The sequence below is a fragment of the Lissotriton vulgaris genome, unplaced genomic scaffold (genome assembly GCF_964263255.1).
Source record: "Lissotriton vulgaris unplaced genomic scaffold, aLisVul1.2 SCAFFOLD_1266, whole genome shotgun sequence".
Classification (NCBI taxonomy): Eukaryota; Metazoa; Chordata; class Amphibia; order Caudata; family Salamandridae; genus Lissotriton; species Lissotriton vulgaris.
The window spans coordinates 29,553-50,392 of record NW_028249470.1 but is presented as its reverse complement, the minus strand read 5'-3'; the positions used below and the strand labels follow the sequence as shown (position 1 = coordinate 50,392).

Below are 20,840 nucleotides of genomic sequence, written 5' to 3'. Positions count from 1 at the left end.
CGGTGCCTCACATTCAGGTAGGTTTTCTCTTCCTGTCCCCTGCAAAGAGGCTTCTCTTGTAGAACTTTATTACAATGCTTGCATCCAATCTGGAACTGTTTACTGGATGATTAACAGGTTGGCCTGGACCTGGCATCTTCAGAAGTTATTTGGACCTATATTGTAGGTCGAAGGCCAGATGGTCCCTCTCTTCCTCTTCAAAGGTGTTGTTCCGTCATCACTGAGGATGGTTCTAGAGAGAGCTCTGATGAAGAAAGCTTGGTTAGAGGTGGATCAGTAGCAGTGAGGCAGCTCATAAACCCCCAGGACCAGAAATCATCACAATGGTTTTTAATAACCAGATATATTTGATTATTGAGTGATTATTTATATTTTTTTATTACTTTCGGGCCTAATGAAGTTCCAAGAGACATTATGTTTTTGGAACCAAACACCTGTGCTGGCAATAATAATTGTTATTTTAATGGTTATTGTGTCTGTCTTTAAAAAAATGTATGAATCATATTTTGGAAACATGATTGAACTGTGACTTATTTTTCCAATACAGTTTGGACTATTAAATAACTGTTGGGTTGAAAGCAAACCAGGAATTCAGGAAGGAAGCATTATTACAATCACAGCAACTAAAATCAAAATGTAATCCAGAAGCAAGTCAGAGTTGTTCAGCAACTGTTCACCAATCAACCAAATCATAATCCGAGGGGCAAGTCAGAGTTCAAGTAACTGTTTAGCAGCTGTTCACCAATCAACCAAATCATTATCCAAGGGGCAAGTCAGAGTTCAGGCAATTGGTCAGCAAACATTACTTAATCGTAATCCAGAGCTTCTTCTTTGTGCTGTCACCGGTGTGCAAAGGTATCTTTGATTGCCAATAATTCCTTCCTGCATATTTTATAATTATGCTCCATCGCCATTAAGGTTCTTGAGAAGAAGACTAAAGGGTGTACAGCTTCGGTCATCGGATCTCCTTGTAACCATAGACAGAACATTTTCTTTGCTAATAACTTTGATGCAGTTTGGTGTATCTTGACAACATTTTTAAACCTGGTTTGCTAGTCACTTCAGCTGCTATCTGGAAAGTTTTGAGGTAAACCATCAAGCAGGGGTTGAGAAAAAAGGCAGGTCCCAAAAGGTGTTTTCCCCATGCAATTTCCCCAGAGCGAATTTAGACACAACTACCGCATGAACCGGTGAACCGAATTACACCAAATTTGGCAGAAAGCTAGAGCTTGGCCCAGAAAGAGTGTTTTGTGTAATTTGGTGTAGATCAGCTCAGTAGTTTTGGAGTTATTGAAGAAAAGAGATTGATGCATATCTAGAGGCGTGGATCCATTGTGGTGGATACGTGGATATATGCGCCACTAGCAATGCCGTGATTGTCTAGCCACAACCCGAAAGTAAAGTTGCAGCTGCCATTTTGTGTCCTCATTGGTCTGATGGAAGGCAGGGAGTTATTTTCATTCCTGATAGAGGTTCTCCTTGTTTTGATGAACAATCTTCAGTGGTTTGTTTTGTGTGGTCTTGCCTCTTCTGACCACCAGATATTTCTGAATGGTTGTATGGTTTAGAGGTGCGCATGTGCCGAGAACCCACACATAATTCCTTATTTAATGGCTCCTGAAGGTGTTATTCAGAAATTAAGAGACCCTGCCTTCTTGAGTGGTACCTGGGTGACTGCAGACAGCCTGGCACTCAACAGTAACCCACATGTGCCTGATGGAACCCAGCACATGGGTAACTTTTTGATCTGGAGTTGAAAAAACACCTCTCCAGCAAATCCTCACACCTGCAAAGCAGCTGGAAAGTTCACATGCCAAATGTAATCCGAGGCTCATGATAAATCGGTCGATTTTATTAAACGTGTTAATAGTTGGCATAGAATTGCTGTTTGTTTTGAAGTTCAATGGAACATGACGTCAACGGTGCTATGTGAATCACAGTATAAATAAGAGCCCTGATCATATACAGGGGCTTTCCAAAAGGATTGCAAAACTGCCACAATGATGGAATGGAATGTGACCTGTGCACTCCTGGTACTCCTGATAGCAATGTTTGCTTCTTCTGGTGAGTAGTGCTATTAAATCGAGTGTCCTAACTGCAGGGAGGGTTCGTTTGCAGATATCTTAATATCTAATATTTACTATCACAAATGTATGTGTCCAATAAAGAGGGGATAACAATGACAGGTTATTTATTTATGTTTTTTAAATAATGATTTGACTCTTTTATGCACATGAATTCCAATAACAGCCAAATAGAGTAAAGTAAAATTAGGCTTGGCACTCGTCCTATAGTTCTGAGGGTGCTCTTGATTTTGAGTTTATTTCAGTGTCGCTGAATCTCATTTTAGATTGTGGAATGGCGGGTTGCCATTAATTCATCTGTTCTATGAGACTGGTTGATGCCAGCGGGGTTGGCATATCAGTGGTGTTTTGTTGGGAATCTCAGAAGGAGAAGAAATATAAAAATCTGCACACAATCAGGAGACATATGTTAGTAGCGGTTTGCTGTATTTTCTTCCTACTATGATGCTCTTGCTAACTTGTGCAGCTGTAGCAAAAACACACTGCAATGTCAAACGTCTTGGCTTTTCTGGAGTGAAAAGAGTTTTGCAAAGATTCCCTAATACAAAAAAGACTCAGCATGGCAGGAGCAGTGCAAGTTCACATTTTACAAAGAAGTGAAGAGCAGCACGAGTGCAAGATCTGATTACACACCCAAACATGAAAAGAGTCACCCTGGCAGACAGCAATGAAGCCAGCTACAACCACAACAAATAACTTATCAGCATTGTTAGAGAGTTATGCCCGGCAGCAACAGAGAACACTATGTCCCCTTCCCAGGAACTCAGCGACTCCCTGGAGGGCTACTTCCACTATAAGATTTTCACCATCTACAGAAACCTCGAACCCCAACCCACCAATCACAACAATCTCTTCAGACCAACAGATGCCGCTCACAACCACCCGCTCATCGCATGGAAACAGCTTACCACACGGAGCACCAAAGCGATCATGAACACCATCCACTCTAAAGCACCCACGGACCCATGCCTCCACCACTTCTTCAATGTTTGAAGCGAGGAAATAAGCAGAAAACTCACCTCCATTATCAACACTTCCATCACCGCAGCCATTTTCCCCAGTGGATACAAACACACAGAGGTCAGACCCCATCTTCAAGAAACCGTCCACTGATCCCAGCGATCTCAAGTACTACCGCTCCTTTCTCTCTGCTTCCTTCCCCGCCAAAGTCCTTGAGAAGGCCATCATCCACCAACTCACCGAACACCTGTAGAGGAGCAAACTGCTAGACACCTCCCAATCTGGGTCCCACACCAACCCCAGAATGGAGACTGCCTTGATCGCTGCCACCAATGACATTGACATCAGGACCCTCCTCGACTGCGGAGAAACAGAGTCTCTGATCCCACTCTACCTCCCACCAGTGTTCAACACTATATCCCACCCCACCCTCATCAAGAGACTTCACTACATCAGGATACAGAAAGACACCCTCAAATGGCTCACATCCTCCTTTGCAGGACAAACCCATACCACCTTTCTTCTTAGAACCCAAGAACCTCATCTGCAGAGTCCCTCAAGGTTTATCCCTTAGCCCGACCCCACCCCACCCTATATTCAACACCTACATGATGAGCTTGGCCAACATTGTCAGAATCCATGACCTCAACATTATATCCTATGCAGATGACACCCAGCTAATTCTCTCTCTCCCAGAAGACCCATCCACCACCAGGACAGCCTTCCACAGCTGCATGATTTTTGGGAACAACACCTCCCAGTGGAACGACACCTGGTGGCCCTTTGAACGTAGACCCACACCTAAAGACAATCCCCGCAATCTCAAAATCATCCGGACAGCAAACTCACCATGAATTGCCAGATCAATTCAGTCTCCTCCGCCTGCTTCCTCAAACCTTCGCATGCTCAGAAAGATCTTCAGCTGGCTCCCCATCAACACCAGGAAAGCCATCCCTCAAGCGCTAGAGGCTGGACTTTGGCAAAAAGCTTTACGTAAGACTCGTCACCGAACTCCTGAAGAGACTCCAGATGATACAGAACTCAGCTGCAGAATCCTCCTCGGCCTCCTAAAATGGACCCACATCACTCCCCCATTGGCTACCCATCCAGTCAAATTGCCAATACAAGATTCTGATAAATGCCTACAAAACCTTCTATGACCAAGTTCCAGCCTGCATCAACCACAGCCTGAAATTCCACCATTCCAACAGACACCCGTGCTCCACCTCTGTCACACTCGGACACACTCCCCGCATCTGCAAAACCCACAGCAGAGGACATTTTATCTCTTACCAGGCTGCCAAACTTGAATGACCTTCCCCTCCTTCTCCAAACACCATCCTCTCTCCTGGAACTCATAAAACATCTCAAGATCTGGCTTTTTGACTGATCCCACCCAGAGCCTAGCACCTGGATATCCCTGTTGGTGATTATCCACGCTATACAAATACGAATTGATTGATTGACTCACACATGGGCAGCAGTTCAAGCTTACTTCACATACACAAAATCATTACCCAACAGGAGGCATCACAGTGAGGGGAAGGATGGCATCAGAGGGAGAGGCGGAGAGAGTAAAGGTGAAGCAGAGAGCTTCAAAGGTAAGGCAGAGAGAGAGGAAGGTAAGATAGAGAGAGTCAAAGGTACGGCGGAGAGAGTCAAGGTAAGGCAGATAGAGGAGAAGGTAAGGTGAGAGAGTTGAAGGTAAGGCGGAGAGAGTTGAAGGTAAGGCGGAGAGAGTCAAGGTAAGGCCCTCCAACCTTTTTTTTTCCAGTGAATTTCTAAGGCTTTTTTCAAATTCAATTTCTTAATTTCTTGCTGATCGCCAAGTATAACATCCCTGTAACCTTTGGAATTTTCTGTGAATTTCTAAGCCTTTTTTCAAATTGAATTTCTTAATTTCTTTAAGCGAGGCACTAAGATTTTTGTATTTTCTTTGTATCATTTTATATTTTATATTATATTCCACTCAATTTTTGATTTGATATGTGTTTATCAGAAAGTACATTATTTTTTTTTTTAAAACCCTTATTGTGCATCAAGTCAGAACAAATACGGGCCTACAACCTTCCGGCCGGCCACGATAACATTTGAGCATCAATGCGACTTTACGGCGACACAGTAATATCTTTCGGTATAGGCAAGCATGAAATGGGTTACACTGTAATTACCATATTACCATGTCTCAGGATCAGTGAAGGTTAATTTTAAGGTTTTCATCGCGACAATTAAGGTCAGGTCGTACTACTCCGCACTAATACAAGCAAGAAAAAGAAAACTAGGTCCATGTAGGTGGGACTCGACAATAAACACCCGGATCAATCAGTGCTGCTCGCAACATGCAAGTTCCAGCCAGAGGACGGTCACACAGTATGCACACCCCAAGAGAGGACGCAACATCCGAACCAACACTGCGCCACCACCCATCCCCCAGTCTGCCTAACACGGGCCTAGGAAAGAGGAAATTATATAATAACAAAAGGCACCATAGAAAATAAACACCAACTAAAATGTACCCCCCCACCCTACACACATGCAGAGGCTACGGCCTACCCCCCCTAGCAGAGTGTTTCATCTCCCCAAAAAACCCGAAATGTAGTAAGAGAAGAGAAATGGAGAAGAAGAAAGAAAAGGGAAAAGGAAGAGAAAAAGAAACACAATTCACATAAGGCCAGGGAGAGAAAGAAGAGTATACTACCCAACTACTCCCAGGAAAATGAAAAGGAAAAGCGGGGAGGAGCCCACCCAGCAACCGAACTCCCGGTCTCCCTCGCCGCCATTGTAACCTGCGCCATGTACAACACAATGTCAGAAAACTGTAAACCCGGTGGACCCGAATCGATAACACCCAGTACCTCAGCGCAGCACAAGTCCTCCCCCCAGCAGACGAAGTAGACATCAGGAGAGATCAACAGCGACATGTAGCAAAAAACAGGACATTAAAGACTACTCAGCCAATATTGCAAAATGTGTGTCAGTCCAGGTCTCCGCCAGCCGATCCAACCAAAGCGACAACGGGCAAGCCATCACCCCTGTCCGGACCGGCAGAAGTGTTCCAGGCCTGTCCATTGCTGCGAATCACCTTCAACCAGGACAAAGAAGCAAGATGGCCGCTTACGAGGAAAGGGAACAATGAAGACGCATCATGCCGCAGGGTCCCAAACACAGTAGTAACGTGCCACAACAGCTCCAGTGATAAATGCAGCGAGGGTAACATTTGGCAAGGAAAGTGAAGTGCTGGGTCCCGACAGATAGCTCGCAGGCAAAGTCATAGCCTCCAAAGTGAAGGGTGTCTCCGCAACTGTATCCTCGTCGATGAATAGGCACGTTACATTGTAACCATGAGAACGCCTCACCACCGTCCCTTCGCTCGGCAACATTGTTTCCCCTTCAGGAGAAAGCAGGGGCGGCGGGGGATCCTCCAGCCGGGACCGTCCCGTGTCAGTCATCGCCTCATCGAGCCTCCGGGCCAGCGCCCGGGCAGTGCGCCGCATTGCCTCTTTCAACGCCACGAGGGCGGCCAGGACTTCGCCACGGGTCGGGTCACTCCGAGTCAAACACCGGTTCTCACTCTCCCGCTGCTCCCTCGGTACTGTCAATGGCACAGGGGCACATGGGCACGCAGGCACTATATACCCAGGGTCAGCCCGCGTCTCGGCAGGAAGAGCAGGCGCCATGTTCATCTCCACTGCAGGCAATTAGTGGCGAGACGGGGGTGTCCGCATAAGCCAATGAAGCAAGGATGTAGCCACCGGGGGAGCTCCGAGCACAACTCGGGGACAGCACAGGGAGAGAGCACGTTTACTGTGAGAACCGGCCGTCTATTGCGGGAAGACGCATCAAAATGGAGTCCGCCCGTTTCTCTTCAGAGTGGCAGAGGAGGGCTAGTCTCGGGGGCCTCCTGCGTCGTTCATGCCACCGTCCGCGCGAGGGGAGTCCGACCCGGATGGAAGGGTCCGACTCCGGTCGCACGGCCAGCGCTTTACACCCCGTGGTCATCAGCGGTATTCCAGCTCGTCTTCCCGTCCACGTCCCTCGGCGTCCAGCGGCGGCCATCAACACAGGGACCAGGGGAAGCGCCGGAGATCGGAAAAGACACCGAGTCTGCTGCCCAACCCGCCGGTAAAGGTATCAGGAGAACGCCAGTCACTCCAGTGCCGGTATTCCACGGTGGTAGAGCGGCGCAGGTCAGGAGAAGTGATCAGGATCGTTAAAAGAAGTCAGACGGCTCACGGAGCCGGGAGCTCAAGCGTCTGTCCCGTCCGCCATCTTGGCTCCTCCCCCCAGAAAGTACATTATTAACTGGTTTTATTTGTAAGACTGTTTTGAGTCGGCACAACATTGTCGGATTTACTGTAGAGAATCTGTGATCAGTAAATGTGTTTCACATACTAAAAATACACTTAAAAACGTTTTTTGAATAAAGTTTAAGTCTAAATATTTAGTAAGATATTTTTTTAACTCTCCATCTTGTGATCAATTTAGGAGAAAACAAACTTTACATAACAAATTATATTTGCGACTACCGACATCGTCGTGATGACATCGGTAGTCGAGAAGAGCCCATGATTTTTACACAGTGTACCACATATATAGAGACACATTGTGCATTAGATCCAGGACAACCCTTAGAGTTACAGTTTGTGCTCTAGAAAGGCTTCCACAATGACATACAGTATATTTAACAGTAGAACTTTATTAGTGTACTTTTCAAGCTCATATTTTTGTAGTATCCAGAAAACTCGTCATCAAAGACTATTTTCCGCTTTCTCGGTGATGCCAGGCGTCGCAATGATATTGGTAGCTGCGGTCACCGCGAATACGTCACGAAATGACAAAACAAATGCAGACATTCAATTACCATCACCTCATTCAAAAACTATAACTGCAAAATGGATTATAACCAACACACTAAACACATTACTATCTACATGACTGTATACTAGCATGTACAACTCCATTAATACCTCTGTAAATAAGTGTTTAACTTTTTCAGTGTAATCTATGACTACATGCATCACTGTTTCACTAAGTCTCTCATTCACTGTATAAGTGTTTGAGAGGATCTGTGAGATGGTGTGTCAGTCTATCAATACTTCTGTAAGAAAAGGCGTGACCCATAAGTGCATCTATGAGTTGGTGCATGAGTGTCCCAGTGGGTCTGTTATTGGTTGCGTAAGTCTCTCATTCAATCTATGAGGAGGTGCATGAGTATCTGTGTGCATTTGTAAGTAAGTATTTGACTGTCTGACTTGATCTTGGAGTGGATACATGAGTGAATAAGTGAGTGTCCAAGTAGGTGAGTGAATGGTTACATGAGTGTCTGAGTGGATCAGTGAGTTAGTTCATGAGTCTCTCAGTGGGTCTATGACTGGCAGCATGAGTGTCTGAGTGGTTCTGTCAGTGGGTGCATGGGTCTCTGAGTGTGACTGTGAGTGGGTACATGAGTCTCTGAGTGTATAACTGATTTGGTGCATAAGTCTCTGAGTGAGTCTATGAGTGATTGTGTGAGCGACTGTATAGGTGTGTGTGTGTCTGAGTGGGTCTCTGAGAGGATGTATGAGTGTCTGAGTGGATCTGTAAGTGGTTGTATGAGTGTCTCAATGGGTCTGTGTGGTTTTAAAACTGCACTGTTGAGGGATTACACCTTCTCCACATTTAGGCAGCATGAAGGGCACGCCATCTGTTCAAGGGGCCCTTGGTGGGGATGTACTTCACGCCACAGCCATCGGGCACAAGGCGCTTCTCTGCACACATGCTCTCGAGCTCGTCCGCATTGAATTTGGTGAAACCCCATTTCTTGGAAATGTGAATCTTTTGGCGCCCGGGGAACTTGAATTTGGCTCTACGCAGAGCTTCAATCACATGTTCCTTGTTGGAAGCCTTGGTGCGGACAGACTTGATCACCTGCCCAATGTTCACACAGGCTACATTGCCCTGGGGTTTGCCAAAGGCTCCACGCATTCCGGTCTGGAGTCTATCAGCACCGGCACAGGACAACATTTTGTTGATTCGGATGACGTGGAACAGATGAAGACGCACTCTGATGTGGAAACTATCCTTACCACTGCTCTTCACCATGTACTTGTTGCAACAAATACGGGCAGCTTCCAGCGCTTCAGAGGACAGCTGCTCACATTCATCAGACACCATGTGGCCGCATAGTGGGAACTCGTCCACCTTTGCCTTCTTTCTACCCAAATCGAAAATCCTAATCTTGGGATCAGGAACACCCCTGCAGAAACGGGATTTGGGGTAGGGCTTGTTTTTGCAGTATCTGTAACATCGCGTGGGACAGCGACCCATGGCGGCTGCTGCTGGTCACCTCGCCAAGCGGAAGCTGTGTGAGAGAGCATAAGTCTGAGTTGGTGAGTGAATGGGTGCATCCATCAATATCTAAGTTGGTCTTTGACTGGGAGATCAAGTGTCTGGGAGGTTCTGTGAGTGGATGCATGAGCCTTGACTTGGTGAGTGAGTGGGTGTGTATATATCTGACTGAGTTTGTGAGTGGGAGTGGGAGTGGGAGTTTCTGAGTGTTTGAGTAACTGACCGAGTCCATAAATCTATGAGAGGGTCTGTGACTGAATGTGGAAGTCACTGTATGGGTGTGTGAGTGGGTGTATGAGTGTCTGAGTGGAATTGTAAGTGTTTCTGTGCATACATATGTGACTGTGTGAGGGGAGTCAGCGAAGGTGCCTGGACACTAAAGATATATAAATTATTATTATTCCCACTCCAGTCAGTATTAAGTCAGGGAAAGTGCTGGACACTAAAGTTATATAATTAACTTTTCTGCTGCTATGGAAATGCATGCAGTCTTTTCTTTGGGGGTCCGTTGCACTTGGGGGGTACCCATGGTACCCCCGACATTTGCATGCACAAGGTGGCAGGCACCGCACGGTGCCTGTCAAGTTGTGCATGCAAATGTACAACATGCCGATTTTACATTGTGGGGGTGCTGCTTGCAGCACCACCGCTGCAATGTAAACAATGCAGGATGAGCCCGCCAGTGTGGCGGGTGCATCATAATGTGCACAGCGGGACCGCCGCACCCCTGGCGAGGGGTCCCACATACCGTTACAGTCCGCCTGCCATCATAATAGTGCCCTATGTCAGGGAAGGTGCTGGACACTAAAGATAAATAATTTACTATTCCCACTCCAGTCAGTATTAAGTCAGGGAGGGTGCTGGACACTCAAGATATATACATTATTATTCCCACTCCAGTCAGTATTACGTTAGGGAAGGTGCTGGACACTAAAGATATATCATTCACTATTCCCACTCCACTCAGTATTAAGACAGGGAAGGTGCTGGATACTAAAGATATATAATTTACCATTCCCACTCCAGTCAGTATTAAGTAAGGGAGGGTGCTGGACACTAAAGATATGCAAGTTACTATTCGCACTTTTGCTAATATTAAATCAGGGAAGGTCATGGCCAATAAACTGATATAATTAACTATTTACACTCCACTTTCTATTATATGAGGGAAGGCAAAGGACACTAAAGATATTTATTTCAATATTCCCACTACAATTATTAATAATTCAAGGAACATGTTTGACTTTAAACTTTATATTATCTAAATTATTTTAAAATTAAAACTTTTACATAATATTAAAATTCCACAAATAGACTAAATATAAAGTATTCATACAGTATTTCATAAAGTTTTTAATAAATAGTTAAAACATTTTTATAACTTAGACTATTTAGAAAAATCCTGATCTTTAATATAAATATAAATACATCTTTATCAATATATGTTGTCTATAACATTCAATGTAATTAAAACAATCCATAATACATTTATTAAAATGTTAATTTAGCAATATTAACTATAAAAAATACAAATTTTAATAATAAAAATAAAAAAGTACATACTTTTTTAGTTTGAATTTCTATACTTCATTTTATATTTTCTTAAACACTTCTCATCCACATTGTCCAAAAACACTACATCCAACTCCCAAAAACAATTATTCATTTTTTCAGTTTTTTCTTTTTTTTAAATGTAAAAAGCTAGTACCACACCATTATCCCATAATAAAACAACAATCCACACCTACTTCCTTTTTAATGTTAAATTTGAATTTCCAAATTTATTCAAGATTTTTTTCTGTTTTAAATACTCCCTACCCTTACCCCCTAATAAGTCAACATCCAGCTCCTCAAACAAAATTTATAATTTTAATTCTAAATTTAAATAAATATTTTAAATTTAAAACTAATATTTTAAAACACTCCCCAACCTTATCCCCTACTAACGTAACATCCTACTCATAAAACATTTCAAATTTCAAATTTAAATGTAATTTTAAATTGTAAACTAATAATTTTAAAACACTCCCCAACTTTATCCCCTACTAGCGCAACATCCTTAAACAACATTTCAGATTTCTAATTTAAATTTAATTTTAAATTTTAAACTAATATTTGTAAAACAGTCCCCGCCCTTATCCCCCTAACAAACCAACATCCCGCTCCTAAAACAACATTTCAAATTTCAAATTTAATTTTTTAATTTACATTTCAAACTAATATTTTTTAAATATTTCCCACCCTTATCCCCTAATTACCCAGCATACCACTCATAAAACAACATTTCACATTTCAAATATAAATTTTACATGTAATTTTTTTTTAAACTAATATTTTTAAAACACTCCCCACCCTTATCCCCTAATAACCCAACATTCAGCTCCTAAAATTTATATTACAATTAATATGTTAATACAATTTACAACTATTAATAAAAAAACAATATTTTAATATTAAAAAATCCAATTTCAACATTTTCATAAAATTATATTTTATACATTCTTTATCATTTTTGGGGTATATTTTTTACAACAATAAAAAACGATATTTTCTTATAACGAAATTTTAGACTCGATATTTTATACTTCGATATTTTCAACAAAAAAAGTATATATTTTTGTCATCAATATAAAATACATTGATTTAGTGGTATTATCGATAAAGAAAATCAATGTTACTGTCAGTCGATATTTGAATTTCGATATTATGACCAGTTACCGACGCCAACAGATAACATATCCAAATTATTCTTCAATAATTGGTGTCTTCTGGATTAGAAAGGCACATCAGATCATGCAGTAACTGATAAGTGACAATCATCTTGCCACATAATTGGAAAATTGGAATCTTAGATCCTAAAACAATGTTGATAAAGGTGCCTTGGTCAGAGAGTCAGAGATCAAAGGCGTAAATGGCAAAGACCCTGGCAGGAATCACTACCTGGATTAAAATGTAAGTTACACTGAGAGAGAAAGCCCAGCCCCCCAGATGAATAAACATTCTTGTAACGCTCATGCACCCAGGGAAAATGTCCTTGCAGAGGACCTCAAAAACCCAGAGGGAAAGCTTGTAACTTCTATCCTGCTTAGACTGGGGTTTCTGATTGCGTGTGGTTTCAAGTTCACCTTTTAAAACTGTTTTCAACTAAGATGCTAGTCCAAAGTGCTTTTAAAAATTCCCTGAAAATTCCTTCTGTCATGTTGCCTAAAATGCCCTTCAAACATTCTGTAAATGATATCCCATTTTAGTGAATAGTACTGACCATTATTGTTTAAAATTCCCCAGTGTTCTCACAAATGTACTATGGGAGAACTTTGAAGTCCAATTGTAAAGTTGCTTCTCAACCTCTATCTGTTAGAGCCCAGCCAATTGCGAATTCATGGCTACCCCCTCCTGAATAAGGCATATCAAAATGTACCAGTTTCATGTATGTATATGCTTTCTAAAACCTAGTGAAAAGGCAGAGGAGCAATGTACGTGGTCAAAAAAAGGCATGAAGTCAACAAGTAATAAGAGAGGAAGCTGGGTGGCGGACAGTGAATGCACTGTGATGTAGTGTTCTCTAAAGACATCTGTCATGAACTCTTTCCTCAACTGGAGAAGCTTTTGGGCGGTCCTGATGGATATTTGGATGTTGTTCCAGATCCTGGGCACATGGATGGAAAAGGCCTCCTGTCTTAATTTTTTCTCTTTACATTGCTTAGCTGACAGTTTAATTCCTGGCTGGGGGTGTGCCAAGAACCGCCAAAGACGGTGTGCTTATCTGCAGGATAAGCGGTATGCTGGACCTGATGAGTTTGTAAATGATGCAGTTGGTTTGAAGATGGTGTGGGATGGAAAAGGGATCCAATGGAGTTCTATCAAGATGGGGGTTGGGGAGATGTAGTCAATTTCTTAAGGCCCCGGATGACACGTGCTGCAGTGTGTAGGATGACCTAATACCTTCAATATGTTTCACACTGATGTACATACTTTTCTGTATGATTTGAAATTGTGTATTCCTGTGCATAAAATGCAAACTTCAAAAAGGTTAAATAACATTTAATTGGGAAATCAATTTTTCCTCTTGTTTTGCAGGAAACAGAATAACCGCTGGGAGAGAGAATTCTAGCACTGCGTCCTCGAAGGGTGAGCTAATAAAACCAAAACTTGTATATTTTGTGACTTCTCAGAAAGGATCCACTTGCCAGCCTTTCCAATGTGATGACTTTGTCCTGCAAAGATTGGTTCCAATAGGCATTAAATGCAACTTTATTTTAAAAGAGTAAACATTAGATGGACAAAAAGCAAATAGTTCAATTCTCAACGAGATTGGCATATTTTTTATTCCATAAACATAAACACCAACATAACATCTAATTTTCAGTCTTGATTTAACTACAAATCATCTGCCCAAAGCATGTACTCAAATAGCGTGAAATGCTTTACTTACTTTGACCAGTAGATGGCTCTTTTCCATTTGCATAAGGGTGACTGCTGCAACACCATTTTACTGTAGCGCCTTGACAGCCATCTTGTTTAGGGACAGCAGCACAAACACAATTCTGCTCTATGCTGTAAGGAATGTTTATTCTCTATCTAAATAGTGTCCATATTTACTGTGCTAAAATTCTTCAGGAACCCATTGCTTGAATACGGGTGTGGTTTGGCTTCACACAGTTTGCTGTTGTCCTATTCCATTTTGTATGTTTAGGGTTCATGTTCCACGGATTTCCAGTATTTCGGAACGGATGTTCCTTTTTTCTTTCCGTCTGGTGCACATGTTCATAGCCCTTACTTGACGAAGGAGCATGTATATCTACTTTACACCACTACACCGCCTGCTGTGAGTCTCCATGCTAAAAACAGACCACTCACAACAGAGCTACCACCATGATCCCCTGTGCTTAATTTGTGATGGTATTTGATGGTGCTTGGAACCAGAACGCATTCTTAAATACTGCCTGTGGTAATGGTTTTGTTGTCTGTCTTTTATGGACCATATGTCATTTGTAATAATATCTATTACTTTTAAATAATATATTTTTTATTAAGGATGCAGACACAGTAATAAAACATTACATTGGTTAAGAGAGATGTAAGAAATAATAAAGATATGAAGTTAACAAAACCATTTGGAACTAGAAAAAGAACATTTCAAAAGAATACTGTATCATTGAAAAACTATTGAAAAGAGAGAAATAGTAAAAAATAAAAGCATCAACATAGTAAATGTATATATTACATGAGGATTGTCTCAATTGCGTTTGTTTTTGTTTTATATAAAAAAGAGAAGAAAGAGGAGGAAAGGGGAAAAGGGGAAGGGAAAGAGGAAAGAAAGAAAGAGGAGATAGATAGTTAGATAGATAAAATATAATATAGGTATTAGGAGAAGGATGAATGTGAGGATAGAAAAGTGATAAAAGGTAACCATAATAAATCAGATTTAATCTTTTGAAATTCTGAGGAATGAGAAACGGAAGCTATTCTATGTTCATCACAAATATAGTTCCACCAAAACAAAAAGGATAGTTTAGAATTATCTTTCCAACAGGTTAATATAACTTTAACCCCTTTACTGCTAAGGCATTATTTTTATTGCCATTGATTTTCCATTGAAATCAATGGAAAGTCCATGACGAGTTACCCTTGTCATTAGCGGCGAAGAGGTTAAAAGCAAGAGCAATAAGAAGGTTGAATAGAATAGTTTGAGGGGAGATGATCAAAATCAGTAGATATAGTCCGCCAAAAAATATTGTGAATAGAAAATGGAATATTACATGAAAAAATCAATCAACATTTACACCATATAGCTTTCCAAAATTCATATACTTTAGGGCAATAATAAAGTAAATGCATCTAAGTACCTTCAGAGGAGAGACATGAACAACACAAGGGAGAAATAGAATGGTCAATTGTATGCAGGAATTGGGGAGTAACAACCACTCTGTTATAAATGAAATATAAAGATGGTGTAATATTGTCAGCTTTAGAGATCTTACAAATCTTTTGCCACATTCAATCCCATTGATGGACAGAGAACGATTTAGATGGATCTTTTTCCCATAGTAATTCAATAGAAGATGTATTCCTTGTATTGAGGGAGGACAACGTTTTGTATATGAAAGGAGCCCTTGGAATGGGATCCATAATGATATTAAATAAGGGTGTAACAGGTGTAACTGAAGTAATATCGGAATTGGAACTACTATTCAGTAGAAAGGTTTGAAGTACAGGGAATAATGTGTTATATTGTTTAATGCAACGATCAGGGAGGACACATGTTTCTTGTAGTTGAGTGAATGATAGAATGGAATTTTTAACTATCAAATGATGCCCAAAAAAAATACCCTTTTCTGTCCAGTGCCAGAAGTAAAAAGATTTGTGACAAAATGTAATATATTTATTATAACATAAAGAGGAGGCCAAAAAAGATTGATAAAAGTCAAATCCTTGGGTAAAAAGAGTATGTAGTAAATTATGAGAATATTTTAAATTAGGGTATTTTGAAATGAAAGTACAATTGTTCATGAAAACAACATCCTGAAAGGAAAAGTCATGTAACAGTAAACGTTCATAAGCAACTCATGTTGGCATAGTAGAGTCATGATAATCCTTAAAAATAGCATAGAATCGACGGATTGAAAAGGCAGTATCATACATTTTAAAATCAGGAAAACGTACACCACCCTCTGATTTTGGTCAAATTAACTTAGATAAAGCAATATGAACATGTTTGTTATTCCAAAGGAATTTAGTACAAATAGAAATAATCTGAGAAAAGTAATAGTTAGGAATTTAAAAGGGTAACATTGAGAGCATAAAAAGAACACGAGGGACAATCATCATTTCAATAGTGTCTTATCTGCTCCACCAGGAAATAATAACAGGGAGCAAGAATACATCAATTTTTGAAGCTTTAGTTTTAAGGCAGTGAAATTATGAACTAATGTATAAGGTATGTTGGAGGAAAACCATATTCCTAAATATTAAAGGGCATATTATCAAGGAAAGTTTCGCCGCTTTCCCGGCACATATCGCCGGGAAAGCTACGATTTTCCTATTGCACTATCTCCAAGAACTTGCTAACATGCGTTAGCGCTAGTATCCATGCGATAGCTGTTGTTTATCCTGCCGCTTTGCATGTCAGTGATATATATTGCTAATGATATGCAAAGTAGGCGTTCCCCACTGAAATACCTTAAAAACTTTTGCTAACACAACTTCCATCTATAATCAATCCCGCCCGGGACCCGCATAGCGATAATAAAAGTAGCGCTAACCAGGAGTATCGCTGGTATGTGAACGCCTGACTAAAACCTGACTTAGCCATCTTGTCAATGGGAGGTGGATTGTCAGGATAAGTCCACCATGGCTTATTATCAACAATTTCCCTATCGCTACTTTTTTATCGCTGGATTTCCAGCGATATTCAGGCATTTCGCCACTATCGCTGGATTTTTTATCGCTTTGGAATTAAGCGTTGATGATAATGCGCTAACTCGGCGATGTAATCCAGCGATAGCCGGCGATATTTACAATTGTGCTAAGCGCGCTTAACGATAATTATCGCTGCCTGTTGATAATACGCCCCTTAATCTTTTGAGAACACCAAGTAAAGTTAGTTTTATCAAACATGTAATAGTAACAGGATGAATTTAGTGGTAAAATCTCAGTTTTAGAGAAATGTAGTTTGTACCCAGAAACAGTAGAATATACAGCAATCTCTTGTATAAAATGGTCTAGGGATTTGCAGGGATTGGACATATAAATAAGGATATCATCTGCATATGCAGATAACTTCATTTCATGAGAGTTGAGTTTAAAACCAGATATATCAGGGTTATGTCTGATGTGTTAAATAAATTATTCTAAAAAAAAAGAGAGGACAACCCTGTCTAGTGGCACTTTGTAATTTAAAATAGGGAGAGAAATGGTCATTAACAAACACACAAGCATGTGGATTAATACACAACAATGTGATATAAGAAATACATTTATGACCAAAGCCAAACCATTGAGGAGTATAAAACATATATTACCAATTTATGTGATCAAAAGCTTTTTCAGCATTGAGTGAAAGGGCAGCTAGAGGAGATGGGTACTTCTTCCCAAGGACGAGAATATTAAAGAACATTCTGGCAATGTTAGATGCAAGTCTACCTTTAATAAAACCAGCTTCATCAGGTTTGGAATGACATTCTCCAAATGAGAAGCTAACATTTTTGCAAAGACTTGACACTCATAGTTAATTAGTGAGATGGGTTGAAAATGTTTACAGAGGGTGGAGTCTTTGTCTGGTTTGGGAATAACAACAATTAGGGCCTCAAAAAGGAACCACTTGCTTTAGAGTTAGAAAAGAATTAGTTAAAAAGCTCTAATAGCTTTGGGGCAAAAATGGAGGAAAAGGATGAGAGTAGTTCAATGGAGAAACCATCTGGTCCAGGGGCCTTTTTTAAAAAATGTCAAAGCATCAGTAATCTCCTGAATATAAATATCTCTCTCACGGAGTGTCAGGTAGGGAAGGATGTCTAGGGATTCCCTGGAAAAAGGTCTAAAAATCATTTTTGGAAGGAGGTGGATCTTCTGCATATAGTAGTTCATAATAACACTGGAAGGTATTTAAAATTTCAGAATTGGAGGAGAAAGTTTTGTTATTCTGTTCAGAGCGAATAGGGCCAATTGTTTTACGATATGATTTGATTTTTAAAAAGTTGGCTACCATTTTCCCCGCCTTATTTTGGCCCCCATGAAATTTAGATTTAATTTTGAGAAGAATATTACAAGCATCGACAGTGGCAATCTTATTCAAGGTAGACTTGGCTTCAATCAGTTCTTGCAAGGTTGAGGAGGATTTTAAGGAGAAATAATTATGTTCATAAGTCTTTGGGGAATTCCATTAGAAGCCCGTGTTCACACCAGAATATGGGTTTCTATTGGAATTCACTAGGCCATAATATCAAGCCCATTATCGCCGCTTTAGCTGCAGTTTTTTGCCGCTAAACCAGCGATATTTTTTAACCTCCGGCTTGATAATATGCCCCCCTGTAACTTGATGCCTGAGTGTCCAAATGCCCCTAATACACAGAGAATAGCTGTTAGACTCCTTACAACTCCAGCTCAGGCCCACAATAAACATCCAGATACAACTAGTTCCTCACATTATCCCCTTCAAGCTTATGTCCTATAATAGAACTGTGTAATTTTAGAAAACATTTACACAGAAATGAAGTTTATTTTTTACCAATGTATCTGATATGGGAATTCTACAACTAATATGCTATATCAAAGCACATGTATGTAGACCAGGTCTGATCAACAGGCCTAAAATACTCCAGAGATGAAATAACAGATGTCCCCGGCAAATAAATGATGATAATAAAGGAAAACTGAGGATTTCCTCACAGGGGGGCAGATTTACAAGGAAGTGCGGCAGCATGGCAAGGCAAGTCCTTTGGCTCCGCCACGCTGCGGCACTTCCGAAGCACAGGAATGCAACATATTTACAATGATATGTCGTATTCCTGTGCTATCCCCAGCGCTGGCGCACAAACAGCTGCCATATGCCGGTGCAGGCACCCTGCCTGCCTCATGGGGAGATTGTTTTTGCGCAGGATGGAGCACCTTGTTGCACAAAAAAATCCCTAAAGGCATTTTCCTCTTTCAATGTGTGCTGTAGAATGCAGCACGCATTGAAAGACAAAACAACGAGGAGAAATTAAAAAATTTCTCCTCGTTGCGCCTCCCTACACCACCTCTAGGGTGGCGTAGCATTCAGACGCATCTCCAGATTTATGATTTCTCGTAAATCTGGAGATGTGTCTTGTTCCATGGGTGGTGCGTGGCAACACCCACAGCAACACCCATTGGACACCCCTTCCACGCAAAGTTCTGCGTGTAAAAAGGCCATAGTTACGAGGACAGGAAAAGCCACGCAGGGTGGCTTTTCCTGTCCTTGTAAATATCCAGCAGTAACATGTGCCACCAGTAAGTCACAAAAAGTGATGTACTGGTGGCACAGGGGGCTTGTAAATCTGCTCAGGAGTTTTAAGAGGGGTGTTAAGACTGGGGAGGATTACAGCTGAGAGAAAAGTGATCTGGCTTCCATCTGCTGTCTCAGGCTAGGGTGAATCCTTCACTGTACTTCCACTACTTTCAAAGCAGTTGAGGGTCATTTCCAGATATTAAGTTCTTGCAACATCTGGGGTGGTGCCCTTCATCAATATGAGAGTTGTCTGGTGGTATATATTCTTTGCCACGTTAATGTGTAGAATTGAGGTCAAACATGCACGCTTTTGATTTATTACATGTGACACTACCCTTGGGTGGTTGCAGCGAAAGATGCAATAATAGTGAAAAACACGTTAAGGTCCAAATGCATCTGATTAGTGTTTGGAAAAGTAGTTCCAGGATTTAGAGTTTGGCAGACAGGTTACTCCTTCACAGACAGGACTAATATCCTGTCCGGTTTTTTACAAGGGCCTTGTATCCTATTGGCAGATGGAATGCCGATCACATTTCTGATGTCCACCCATTTACCAAACTTCAAATAAGGCCCTATTGCTCCTCAGTGGTGAGAAATGGTGACATGACTTGCAGGGAATCCTGGCACAGACACAAATTAAAGTTTCCTTTTTTTTTTTTTTTTAATTTTTTTATTGACAGATTTTTCCCATGTTTTTACATACATACAGGGCACGACAATAGCATTTGCATTACAGATATCTAGACATGTTAACAGAAGAAAAAAGAAAGAAATACAATGTTTTATAGTTTCCATACAAATCAAACAATATTAACATTTTCTATCCGAATCCTTCTAAACCAATAAATACTTAAATCATATATTTCAATCCAATCTCTCTTCCTTCCACCGAGTAATAGGGCCCCAGATCTGCCTACCAGTTTTCCTACCCTTTTCCCCTTTCTTGCATAGATCTCTATCTCCAAATTATATATTGAGAGTAGTTTAGCCAGCCATTGGTGGTATGTCGGAGTTTTAGGATCTAACCATGATGATGCAATAGTGAGTCTTAATACTGCCATAGCCAAAAATAAGAAATATTCCCATCTCTCACCTACCCTGATGTTGCTCTGTTGCTGTTCATCCCCTTCTTCTTTTACCCCCAAAAGAATGATTGACGGAGTGAGAGTCGCAACTATTGCTAAACCTTGATTTAAAAAACCCTCAATATCTTTTATCAATGGCTGCAGGTGAGGGCATGTTGCAAATATATGTATTAAATCTGCTTCAGAGTCCCCACATCTAAAGCAATTAATTCCAGTTGTACCACCCCATTGAGCTATTTTAGCAGGCGTATGATATAAGTGATATAGTGTTTTGTAATGTTGTGCCTGTAAGGGCGCTGAGCATAACAATGTATACCCCATTTCTAAGGATATATCAAAACTTTCCTCACTAATTTCCAGGCTATGTTTCCACTTAGTTGCCCATTTCTCTATATCATCCTCTTTTGAGGTCAACAATTC

General features: G+C 41.0%; 2 protein-coding genes across 2 annotated transcripts in view; one reads left to right on the top strand and one right to left on the bottom strand.

The window, feature by feature from the left end:
- The first annotated feature begins 1,973 nt into the window (after positions 1 to 1,973).
- Positions 1,974 to 20,840, top strand: part of LOC147663563 (IgGFc-binding protein-like) — a 38,915-nt gene continuing 20,048 nt past the window's right edge. Inside the window, exons 1-2 of the mRNA XM_086950356.1 lie at positions 1,974 to 2,064; positions 13,449 to 13,499. Of these exons, the coding sequence (XP_086806482.1) occupies positions 2,001 to 2,064; positions 13,449 to 13,499 (115 nt within the window). The 5' untranslated portion in view covers positions 1,974 to 2,000. The remainder of the gene's footprint in view (positions 2,065 to 13,448; positions 13,500 to 20,840) is intronic.
- LOC147663564 (large ribosomal subunit protein uL16-like) lies at positions 8,665 to 9,367 on the bottom strand. Its single transcript, XM_086950355.1, has one exon. The coding sequence runs from the start codon at positions 9,348 to 9,350 to the stop codon at positions 8,703 to 8,705; it is 648 nt and encodes a 215-aa protein (XP_086806481.1). The 5' UTR covers positions 9,351 to 9,367; the 3' UTR covers positions 8,665 to 8,702.